The 12,921-nt window shown below is 45.4% G+C and overlaps 1 protein-coding gene across 2 annotated transcripts; it reads left to right on the forward strand.

Moving 5' to 3' along the window:
* The first annotated feature begins 3,026 nt into the window (after positions 1–3,026).
* On the forward strand, positions 3,027–11,362 carry LOC310810185 (E3 SUMO-protein ligase CBX4-like). 2 transcript variants are annotated; one of them, XM_083677861.1, is made up of 5 exons: positions 3,027–3,304; positions 3,402–3,445; positions 4,212–4,277; positions 6,250–6,316; positions 7,886–11,362. In XM_083677861.1, exons 1-5 carry the CDS (start codon positions 3,236–3,238, stop codon positions 9,422–9,424), a joined length of 1,785 nt encoding a protein of 594 aa, XP_083533987.1. In that variant the 5' UTR covers positions 3,027–3,235; the 3' UTR covers positions 9,425–11,362. The 2 variants fall into 2 exon arrangements, with proteins under 2 accessions (XP_083533987.1, XP_083533986.1); XM_083677860.1 differs by lacking the exon at positions 4,212–4,277 and having other exon boundaries at positions 3,106–3,304.
* Positions 11,363–12,921: the final 1,559 nt, after the last annotated feature.

Genomic DNA, 12,921 nt, shown 5'->3' on the forward strand with positions numbered 1-12,921 from the left:
ACAGGAATCGCATGGAAAACTTTGATGTAAAACCGCGAGCAGCAGACACGCCCTGGTACACAATTAATGCTGGCTTTATGTCTGCTTACTGTTTTAACCTGTTAATGATCTGTTTATTAACCTGTTAATAAGCTGTTTATTATGTCGATATTGGGCTCCTATATAATTTATAAATTACATTCTTAGGTAACCCAAGCTGAATACAAACCTTCCGTCAATTGGGAAGTTCTAAGTCAAGGCTAAGTCAAGGCTAAGTCAATACCTCCAAAGTTGACAATTCTCCCCAAAACCTTTACTATGCGCACAGGGAAACTTTGGAGACCAACGTTAACGTAAAAGGTTTTGGGAGAATTGTCAACTTTGTAGGTTGAGGAGAATTAGGCTCCATCGATGTGAAACCTGCAGGCACCTGTGTGTATCCTGGGCGTAATGGTCATCTCATGGCAACATCGCATACAAGGGAAAACGGTGTGAGGGAATGTGTGTATCCGCAATGGAATTTCAATCGGAGATTTAGACATGGATGTGTATAAAATATAGAGATGGACATGTATAAAGTTTGTGAGACAATGGAAGGTCTGGCTCTAACTCTTAAACCACAAAAATAAAGCATGACACACAAAAACGACTAGATCAAGCCAGATGTTAGTGACAACGGCCACATTCCCTATCCCGTGTAGCCTACACACACACATGCGGTGCAATGCGTCCCTACAAACCCATTTCAAGAACCGTTCGTTTCTGCCTGAGCCAGTGTTAGCGAGGAGGGTATTTAGCTGGTTGTGCTGATGTTGGAGGTTTGTATCGACGAGAAAGGCAATATAAAAATGCACTTGCTCGACATTCCAGTGAGCACTTATCACAAAACCTCGACCAAGGGTGCGCCGGGCGCAAGGCAACATAAACCGCCTTTTGTCTATCCATGGCTCCACGCTATTTCACCCATATTCACCCCATATCATAGGCTACACATTTAGGGTTGATGATCTGAAAGCCATTCACAGTGGATGCAATGATGCGCCTCTGAATTCTACATTGCATTGTTACTTCACGGCTAAATGTCTACCGTCAGTCGTGCATTTCGTTTCTAAAATAGGTCATCAGATGAGATAAAGGAACTCGCAAATTATGGGGGGAGTGAGGACTGACTATGACATTTAATGATGGTTTCTTGGTTATTTGCGACAGTCAAGAGTTAAATTGTCTTTCGCCCCAATGCTGTTGCTAGGGAAGGAGGGCGTATTCGCGTCCCGAACGCAGTTGAAGGGCAAATGAAAAACCACCAATATGACCGGAATCCGTTGCTTTTAGCGACTGGTTTTAATGTAAGCGATGTCCTGACGTCGTAAAGAATGTATTTCCTGTATGAAATGCGGGTAATCATTAGTGGATGGTGTGATATTTCGCTCGTTACTATTCATTACCTTATAAGGAAGGGCAGCGCTATATCGTGCCTGTTCGCAATAGGCTGGCCGTTGCCGCTCTATGGACGCTTTGCTGTAACCCTTGGTGTGCTGAATTATACTTAAGGGGGGGGGGGAGCATATAGATTTTAGCTTTGATGTTCCGCATTTCGTGGTTGTTTTCACGTTTTCACGATCCTATGCGTTGTATGACGGCCATCAGAGATCGGATCAAAATGCGTCATTTACGCGTACGGAACACCACGGCGTAATCATGTCTCATCAATCATTCATATTCTGCTAATTAGTTAAAATATTAATGGACGAGGAAGCCTCGTTCTGCAGGGCATATCAAAACAAAAGTTGATTTAAAGTGTCACGTCATCGTGGGGCATAGGCCTACACTGAAATAAAGAGAGAGACGATTGGATTCGGGTTTTAAGAGCGCACTTATTTGCGTGTTGGCATTAAAGTTGACAAGAAGGTGGATGCCACCAGCCGTTTGGTGTGTGACAGGGTTCACGTGGCTTTAGAGAAACGCCTGGAGGAAACAGCACTGTTTTCAGTGTCGGAGTGGTGTGACCTACATACTGCAGTACACGGGTAAACTGATAGGACCTTTCATTTTCACTCGAGAAGGGAACTATAAACAAGGTGTTGCATTTAAGTTGTCTTGACAATTAAGACTACGTAAGCTGGTGAGGGGTATGTTCGCATACAGTACATGGGTTGTGGTAAACTAGACTTGGAGGAGGTCATTTAATTGTGGCAATCGTTTAATTGTGCAAATTAAATGTACTTTCATATCATTTGATGGAGACACGTGTTTATCTTTGGATGAAGTGCGCAGTCTGTTGCTAGGCTGACACATCTCGGTAGATACATGAGTCCTTGAAGAGAGAGAGTGGCAAATTTCGGCTCTTCCAAACGGACATTTACGTTTATTAAAGATGCGCTTCGTTAATCCTATCATTGCTAACAGCATCAATGCTGATTACGTTTATTGATACGACAAGGTCGTAGTATCGACAGTTATTCTAAAGGCACGGTGACCCGTGCCGAACATTATGAGAGACCGCTTTCAACGTCACTTATGTTTCAGTTAGACTATCAATGTGATAGCCTATGATTCCCCTTCATGGTTATCTCATATGGTGATTATTATTCGCAGAATAAAATCACCGTATCCTTTTCATCATATTTATTGGCTAAGATCGGACAAATAGGTTATAGACCAACATAACGCTATGTCATGCTATGCATGTCTGGGGGAAAAAAACAAAACATATCCAAACATTTTCGAACTCAAGTTTTGAAACTCTTGCGCCTCTTCATTGACATTTAAATTCAACATGTTATGATCGTCCTGATCAAATGAAACTTGGTAGGGGGTATGATCGTTTGTTTGAATAGAAGTCACACGGTAATGCACGTTAATGTCCATATTGCTCTCTCTGGCAGTCCGGCTCTGCTCGGAGAGTGGAGGATAAACCTCTGTGCAAGCCCTTCACCTCCCCCTCTTCCTGACGTCATGTCCCTGGCTATTGCATGAACTGCTCTTTGCAGTGTGAATATCTTTCTGCTTACTGCCTGCGAGGACCTTGAGTGTGTGCGAGAGAGAGAGATAGGGAAAGAGGGAGAGCGAGAAAGAGGGAGAGCGAGAGAGAGAGAGAGAGAGAGAGAGAGAGAGAGAGAGGGGAGTGGAGGAGGGAATACAATTTTGGTTTGTTACAACTGGAAAACTACCAACCGAGAGTAGAACGCACCGAGCGAAGGAGCATCAACCGTTCCTACATTTCAACGTTCGTTCGCTGCAATCGGACCGGGCGAGAATGGAATTACCTGCCGCCGGAGAGCACGTCTTCGCGGTGGAGGGCATCGAAAAGAAACGCATTCGGAAGGTAAAACTTAAGCGCGTAAATGCACATCTTGTTATCTTGTTCTACAATGTTATATCGGTTTCTCGCGCCTAACCAAATCTCTCCGTCTTGTCCACAGGGTAGAATCGAATACCTGGTAAAGTGGAGAGGGTGGTCACCCAAGTAAGTCTCAATATTATTTTATTTTTGTACATGATTACTAATGCTCTTTTACGCACGATAGAACCTGTGTGGCTTGTGCAGCAATACAATGTTGTTTATTCTAAAAAAAAAAAAAAACTCGATATGGGCGCGCTAAAGAGAGAGAGAGAGAGAGGGAGGGAGGGAGGGAGAGTCTAGGCTACGGATAGAGTGGTAGGTATGTGTTTCAGTGTGTAGCCACGGATGCCTTAACTAATTTATGCGAGGGAAGGGGGGTAGGCACAGCCATGTAATCCCGTTTTAATTATTTCTGCACTGCCAGCAAATTTACGAGACAGTGGTGGTGCTAAAATGGCCGACTGTAACTCGGTGCACCGAAAATATCACTGGTCTTATAGCCTTTCCGAAACCGTTAGCGTTGGGAGAGTGCAGATACAGATCTATTTGCACTGGCAGCTCTCTGGCGAAGACGACTAGAGACTTACCCAGAGGTTATTTACTGTGGCAGACATGTGATCCGCATTTGTTTTGGAATGAGCTTCCCTTTGCCAGATATCATAAATCATATCGGAGAAGAATACATTAGGGCCCTACCAGAACACATTTTTGGACATGGTGATGAATGCGCACAATGACTTACTCCATATTACACCGCAACGACATTGTAAAGTCAAGAATTCGATTGATAACCCGACTGACTGGCAGTCTTTTGTGTAGCCTGCGGCGATAAGTGTCTGTTTTTGTCCTAAGAGAGCATCTTGTGATGCCTAACCCGTTCTGCTTGCAGATACAACACATGGGAACCTGAAGAAAACATCCTCGACCCGCGTCTTCTGGTCGCGTTCCAACACAGGTGAGACATCAGACGTGGCCTAGCGAAAACACGACCATATATGGTCATGGGAGGAGGGGCGGTGTGGTGACTGTTATTGACACCCATGTGGACCGTACAGGCCTATCCCATGGGGGGCGGAGGGCTTGGCTGGCTGAGAGAATTCAACACGCTTATGGATGGATTGGATATGCGCAAGTGTGCATCGTTTTAATAATAGTGCGTTTTTTTAATTGAGTTGACATTAGACGCCATGGCTTGGTGTCTAAGTCAGGTCTCACCTAGACCACGCAAGGCCAGAGAACCGCTGTTTTCGTTGGAGAACCGAGGAAGTTGTTAATTGTCGAGAAAATGTGAAGAGTTTCGATATATAAACAGGCTTCACATAGCAGGCTTCACGAACATGCAGGGCTATCGATATTCCTATTAGAGCAAGGCAATGTTGCGCGCATGAATGGCGACAGAAACACATAGCAATAGCCTGCACTGACTGAAACCATCCATTTAGACTTAATACATAGTAATATACATATATTGTGTATATATATACGCAACTGACTCTGCAAATACCCACACCACACAAACATAGGCCTATAATTCTCCCTCTGGATTAGGCCTACATTAAATCCCTACATTGATATACGTCATTAGGCCTGCATTGTTCACAAACACATCCCACTGTCAGGCGGACTGGACTGCGTTAATGGACACATATGTCGCTGCCATCTTAGAAGAACGACGTGTCACAACAGCGTTGTGTTCAGGCGACCGGTTTTACCCACTGGATACCAACCACCGTAGGCCAAGTCGCGCTGTTCATGCCGTGGTACAGGACAGGGAGAGAGAGAGAGAGTGGTGGGGGGAAGGGTAGGCCTATTACATTTATGAAAGCACTAATTGACATCCACTGCTCTCCGGCATTTTCCAGTGGGCGACCTCATATCCCCAGTCCCCCAGCGGGCCTGTGAGTGTGTGTCTGGGGCCGGGCGGTCGGAGGGCTGCCGCTGGGCCGTGCTCCCCATTCCCAGAGGACGGGGGGAGGATGGGGGAGGGGAGCCAACATGGGAGGCGGTAATTGCCAAATCTTCTGTAAATAGGGGTCGCCCCCGCTGCAAGTCTCTTGTGTGAAACCACACACGTTATCGCGTTATGATGCAGAACGTTCACGGTTGACTGTTTGCGTCACCACGGGGTTTTACTCCGTTATCATAGATGCAATACTGAAGCAGGCTGTCCGTGTTTTGACGACATGCGTTACGGTATATCGAGTAGCAGTTTGGGTGCGTCCGGTTAGCCAGTTTACGAGCAAATAATGACCCGGGGAAAAATATAGGCTTACATAGAAGGCTTTAATAACACAATTATAACATTCTCCCCCTCCTGTTGTTTTGAATGCCGTTTTTAAACCCACACAAATGTGATTTTTTTTTTTATTATTCCTGTCAGCGGTAAATCTCTTTCATCTAGTTTATTGATGTTCTCCAGCCTTGTATTCCAACCGTTTCGTACACACCGTATAAGCCTCATTAGGATTTGAATGTGTCTGAGAGGATAGGGAGAGGTCCAAGGGGCTTGCATTGGGAGAGAATGTTAGGGAAACAGAGGTTCCCCCCGCTGTAGGCTTAATTGAATTTCTTCCTCATAATGAGAATATGGAAAGGGCCGATTACTATGGAGAGAGAGAGATATGCAAATACGGACCATAATGCTTTGCAGCAGGTCACACTCGGGCCTACATTAATCTTCTAAATCTAAATTCCACTTTCAACCTTGAAAAGATCGACATTTCAGACATGTTATACTGGAAATGGCACTACAAATGCTATGAAATTAGAGTGTAATATGCATAGGTGTTTCACTTCTGCATTAAACGTTTTTCTAAGACCTTCTCTATCTTCCTTTATCAATTGTAGGTCAATATGATGACACAAGAAGCTGTTCAGTCCACCCTTATTACAAATACTATAATGTTGTTTTTCTTCTGTTTTCACAGAGAGAGACAGGACCAGCTGATGGGATATCGCAAACGGGGACCGAAACCAAAAAATCTCTTAATCCAGGTAACTGTCATCATCGCCAGAGGGTTTCTACAGAAGCATGTCATATGACTTGCTGGCATTTCCATTCCATTGAGAAACCAGTTTCATTTCAGCATTTACCTTTAGGGAGGGAGAGAGGGAGAGAGAAGGAGTGAGTGAGAGAGGGAGTGAGAGAGAGGGAGAAAGAGAGAGACACACACACGCCAGTGTCAGGTGTTTGGGAGATCCTCTCATTATGGCCGTGGTTATTTTGAGTAGATTTGCATTCAGAGAGAGACGGGGGGACTGAGTCCTCCAGCTGGTCTGGCCTGCAAACCCATCATGAAACACTGCGTTGCCTGAGGTTATGAAAACATTGCTTCAGCGGATTCATTTTATTTTATGCTAATATCTAATATCTAGTATGTGCAAAATGGCTGTTTTCTTTTTAGTGTTTTTTTCAAGTGGTGTACAGAGCGATGTTATTTTTTCCCCCTAATGAATAACCATGTTGCCTGTGGGAAGTTTGATATGCTGTTCTTTTTTTCCACGAAAGTAACGTGTTAGCTCTAAAATGAGCGTTTACAATGGTGATTCAAACCAGGACCTACGCTGCTCGAGAGGATAACTAAACACCATCTCCCTCTTCGCTCCCTGAGGTCGGAGTTTTACAACATTGAATTCGGAGCCATGTTTGGTTATAAGCTGTTAAGGACTGAGAACCTTTATTGCTGCTCCTCAGGAGACATGCCTCACTGCCAGACTCACACGTGGCCTGGAATCAGGGATAAAGCGTGACACGTCTAGTGGCATCTTGAGGGTCTCTCTAAAATGCCTCTCTGGGGGTCAGGAGGGGAAGGGGACAGAATGGTGGGAGGTATCCCATGTCAGCTCTCCTCACCCGCCCGGTGTCCTGTGTCCTCTGTGCTGGGGTGATGTCTGCACCCTGAGTGTATCAAGTCAAGTCTTGTTTATTTCAATGAAACGCCTGAGGCAGAGCAGATCTACAACCAATCAGTCATCATCAACACCAGAATGTAACAAGGATAATAAATCAAATACAAACTGTAGCAATAATAAAACAGTAAATATATTCAAATTAAATATACGGTGATATATAATATATTAAGCGATATGTATAGCATGTTCAGTGTATGGAGGATGCATGTACAATAATTGTGTGCGTCGACTTTGACAGTGCCCTCTAAATCACCCCTGAGGGGATAAATACAGTCATATTGAACTGAACTGTATTGACTGGTCCTGCTGAGGCCCAGTTATGAGCAGCAACATGGCATAAGCACAGACTTGTTACTTGTAATGGGAATTCCTGTTTTCTACACTGGTCTGTTTTCTACACTGGTCTGTTTTCTATACCGGTCTTTGTGTATTATTTGTATCTCCCTCGTTCGTTCGATCAGAACAAGTGAAAGATGAAACGATGGCTGTGTTCCAAAATGCGTTCTTGCGCTCTATGTAGAGCGCATATCTTACTTGGTATACGCTCCAGATAGGGTGCAAGAATGCATTTTGGAACACAGCCGATGTCTTTCTCTCTCTGTCATTATTCGTAATAATAATTTCCTGTTTTTTTCCCATCTTGTTTTCCAGGTTCCGTCATTTGCACGGCGGTCCAGCATCCCGGCCGGTCTGGAGGAGACGCCGCAGGACGCGGAGAGCCGCCTCAGGTCCGACCCGGTCCAGATGCAGCGCTCCCAGCCCCAGCAGTACCAGCTGAACAGCAAGAAGCACCACCAGTACCAGCCCAGCAGCCAGGAGGTCTCCGCCGACCAGCTAGCCAACGGGAAGAAGAAGTACTTCTACCAGCTCAACAGCAAGAAGCACCACCACTACCAGCCTGACCCCAAGATGTACGACGACCAGTCTGCTAGGCCGCCCAAGGAGGTGAAAGGTCAAGAGCAGCCCAGTCAACCCACCAGCGCCAACCCCGGGTGGAACCTGCCGCCGGCCCTGCAGCAGAAATGGGTACGGGACAAAGACACGGGCTGCCTGAGCAAAGTCAAAGACCTGGCGTTGGAGTCGAAGAAACCTCCGGCGGCAGCAGCGGCGGTGGCCGGCCTCGGCCAGGGCGAGAGCGAACGCGCCCTCAGGCCCGGCTGCAAGGAGGCGGCCCTCCCCAGCGCCGTCGGCAGCAACAAGATGAAGATCATCAAGAACAAGAACAAGAACGGCCGTATCGTCATCGTCATGAGCAAGTACATGGACGGCAACAAGACCCCGACGCCCAAGGGTAAGCACGGAGACTCAAGGGCGGATGTCAAGCAGTCAGAGACCAGCCTGGCAGAACGGCTGCACCCGGAGAACAGCGTCCCGAAGGAGATCTGTAACGGCAGTTCGCCGCCTGCAGCCGAACATCCCAAAAAGTGCTCTCCAAAGGACGGACATTTCTCCAAACCGTCGCCCAGCACAGCGGAGGAATATAACACGGAGGAGGCTAGGGGTCAGGCGGACTTACCGGACGATCAGCCCTTGCAGCTGACCACCAGTCCGCCCCCCACACCCTGGGCTGTGGATACCAGCACCCCTACCCCTACCCCTACCTCTACCTCTACCCCGATGGACTCGATCAGAACCCACCCGCACCCAAACGACCGGAAACATAAGCTCTCCGACTCAGGGGAGGACAGGATGGCGTGTAAAACATTTCTGGGCTCCAGGAGTTTCAGCGTCCCCAGTGCCGTGCCCAGTCCACCTCAGGACAAACCCATGGACCTCCATTTCAGCGGCCCGCGCCGCAGCGGAGGGTTTGGATTCGAGGCTATGGACACGGGTCAGGAGGAGCCGATGGATCTTAGCTGTTCAAAGAGCAGGAAGCAGTCTGAGCCAAAACCTGAGCCTGCCCCTGCCCCTGCCCCTGCCCCTGTCTCTGCCCCTGCCCCTGCCCCTGCCGCTGCCCCTGCCCCTGCCCCTGCCCCTGCCCCTGCCCCTGCCCCTGTTTCTGCCCCTGCTTCTGCTTCTGCTCCTGCCCCTAAGACACCAACTCCAGAGGTAGAGGAATCTGAGAAAAGTACAGAGAAGGCCAAGGAAGAGCCTGTTCTAAAAATCTCACCTTTTATGGGCAACATCATCATCACGGACGTCACCACAAACTGTCTCACTGTCACTTTTAAGGAATACGTACCTGTTTAACAGCTCCTGAACCGTTCACAACTGAGGCTTACTGACTGGACTTGGCCATGTCAATATGTGCATATGTAAAAACATACAAGAATTTTGTACATATGGAAATTTATAATTTATCACTCAGATCAATACGTTTCTTATGATGTTTTATACTGGAACTCCTCTGTGATGTAGTAGTCGAACTACGGCCCTCATGGACGTGAGTGACTGCGTTCAGGTGGATGTTAAGGACGAGAAAAATATTAATTATCCGTTGTATGAAACTTCAGGCTACATGGAATAGCTTTTGCTGTTGTTGTGTTGGGATATATACCAAACTTGTCGCCGGAGATGTATGAAGTTTTATAGAAATGTGGTACTTAATGATGGCAATATGTATTGGTCCATAAGAATGGACATTGCTGAGTGGCTATAGTGATCAAAGCACTTAATTGCATTCACCTGTGTGTATATTAATTTGTACTATGTACTATATTGTACTGTATGTGGAGAAATATATTTATCCTCCATAGTTTTTTATATCATTTTCATTGCTTTACAATCTACTCCAATCTGGTGTCCTGAATCTGAGCTCTGTCATATTTCCTATGGTGTTTTGTTTGTGAGTGTAGGAGCAATTCATGAGCTATGAAATGCAACTGTGAAACGTTGGTGTGTGACACAGTACGTGCCTCCTGGATGGCAACATCAACGGCTCAGAAGACTGAGGTATGAATCACACATGTTTCAAGGCATAATAAGTAAATACCTTTTATTCCGGTCTAACCTGTTAGCCATGATCTGCTACATGCACTTTTTACCTTTGACAAGTCTTTTAGGAAACAAAGTGTAAGTTGCAGTATTTCATTGGGCAGAGTCAGGCTAACCATTAAGGAAGTTACCTCTCAAAGATGAGTAATGAAGGCTTGAGTCATTTTTCCCTTAAAGGAAATTCTGATTTATTGATTTTCATCCTTATTACGTTGATGTATTGCATCAGACCCCACAGATGGTAGACGTCCATATGATAGAGCTCTGTGGTGGGCCTCTGTGGTGGGCCTTTCTGTACATTTGAGTACCCCAATAACAACTTGGCATTTCAGGCATTCATCTCAACTTGCTACTGAAGTTTGCTCTATGGCCTCATGGATTGATATACGTTACTGTTATTTGTTCAGCACAAAGCTACCAGGGTTGCTAGCCATGCACTTCTTTTTTTAGTGATTCTCAACATGCGTCTTTGCAAAAATATAAAAGCTAATGTGAGTTGCTTATATTTTAAAGGCTTATATATTGATCCTAACAGATACAATCCAATGAGCACAAGCTATTTTGATATTGCTGCTAAAGTGTAAATGCTATAGTACTTTCTGTCTTTGAAAATACGTTGGATCGGATGTAATCTACATAAGAGTCTAGAGTCTAAATTACCTTCAATGCACATTTCGTGCAAAGAAAAGAAGAATGCTATGATGAAGACCTGGGATTCAGGACTGAGGTTGTTACAAAGTTATGCTGTTCAAAGTTGTTATAATACTGTTTAAAAAGCTAGTACGTATTATCATTTTGTTGTTCAAAACCGAGCTTATTTGCCCCCTTCATCAGAAGCTGAAAATATATACCTTTGTGTAGGACATTTGGCACAGCCTACTTTTGACGGTCCTTTTTCTTGAGTCCTTTTTTGTTCGGGATTTGACGGAAGTTTCCGTTCCCTGCACTTCAAATGCAAAATAATTGTTCTAAACTGTTTTCTGAGGGTGAGGGCTGGGAGCGTGTGGTTGGCACGGCTTACCTGAAGGTATGTTTTACAATAAAGCAGAGAAAGAGACGTGACCTTGTTCGGGTGCTGTCTGACATCGGCATGTTGTGCACTGTGAGTTACATCATGCACTGCTTATAAGGCTGATGAATCGAAGCATTGTTAAACTCTACAAAATCGGAGAAATGTCTTTATTTGCATTGTACGCTTGTGTCACAGACCGTTTTGCTCCATGTTAATTTACCCAAAATATTAACTATTGCAATTTATGATCGTTTGGTTCGTTTTCATACCATATGCAAATAGACATTCTTTTGAAAGGTGGAAAGTACATGCAAAAGGGAAACCTTTGTTTGGAAAACATTTATGTTGGTTCTTTGACCTTTAAATGGAACCACAGATCAAGTTGCATAAGCACAAACAATCCCGCACAAAGGGCCCTCTGTATTACATAACTGTACTGGCCACTCATATTATTACAACTTTACTGATGCATTATTTTTCTACCGCAGCAAAGACAACTTGGCCTTCAGCAGGAATTTACAACAAGCACAAAACAGCGGGGTGGGGGTATTATATAATATATCATTGTGTATCCCCCTAAGGAAAAAAGGTTAGGTGGAATGAACCTTTGACATGTATTTGCCTGTCTTAACTACCAAATCCTGCGACCTTTTGTAGTCCTTTGAGTATTCAGCTGTCCACAGTCCCGCCATCACCTGTCACAATTAGTTGGGGGAAGCTCAAAACGTCATGTTTTTTTCGTATGTGTAGATTGAGGCGAGTATGTTGTGCTACATGATTTGAGTATGAGAATACTGCTCTTCAGAATGACCGACAAGTAGACCTATTCATATTTACACTCACAGTAATGTGTGCTATTTAACTTTGGACCATGCCTCCACCCAGCAAGTTGACCTACCCATCTCTCCACGTCCCCCACACCCCCACATCGGTGAGTTCCAAGTGGGTTGCGACCAGTAGCGCACTGGCCATCTGGACCACCAGGAGAATTCCCGATGGGACGGTCGATCTGTGGGCTGCGAGGGCGGTGAGCGACGCTATTTGTGGGCTGCAGGGCCGGTGCCCGGTCGTTTTGCTGTCCCAGTCCGTCCCTGGTTGCGGCTGACTCTTTCCCTGAACAAGTGTCGTGTCGCGACGTGTTGGAAGTTTTTCCCTGATTATACTATAGGCTAACCCAGGGTGGAAGGTAAGAAGGCCAAATAGATTTGCAGCAAAGCGAGCAGTACACCTATAAACCCTGAAAATCCTGATTCTCTTGCTCTTAACTAAGTAGGCTAGGCTAGGCCCAATGTAGAGGTCAGTCACATAATTCTGACATTAAACGAGCCTTTTGCTGCCGTCGAAACAAGGAGTCAAAGTATTGTTCTGTTGTGAATGTGTTGTTGTTCATTACAGGCCTATTGAGCGTGGGCCTACACAATCCCTCTAATCCGTTATATATCCTTTATATATCCCTGATAAATCCTCTGATAGAACAACATTAGACGTCAATGTGTAGCCTACAGGCATATGCTCGGCCCTTTGGCGTGTTTTCACATTTATTAAAATGATTTGCTGTTCTTTACTGGTCTGATCTAAACTCGCTTTGGCAACTGCTTTGGCAACTGCAATTGGAAATCATTTTTGAAATAAAACTATTACCGCGGTGTGTTGGCAAGTGGAGACATATGCAGCCATGTATGGTGTGAGACCTTGAGTTGAAAGTTGTTAAAACATGTGTTTCGATAATATATAGACCCTG

This window comes from Argentina silus (genome assembly GCF_951799395.1).
Source record: "Argentina silus genome assembly, chromosome: 9".
NCBI lineage: Eukaryota > Metazoa > Chordata > Actinopteri > Argentiniformes > Argentinidae > Argentina > Argentina silus.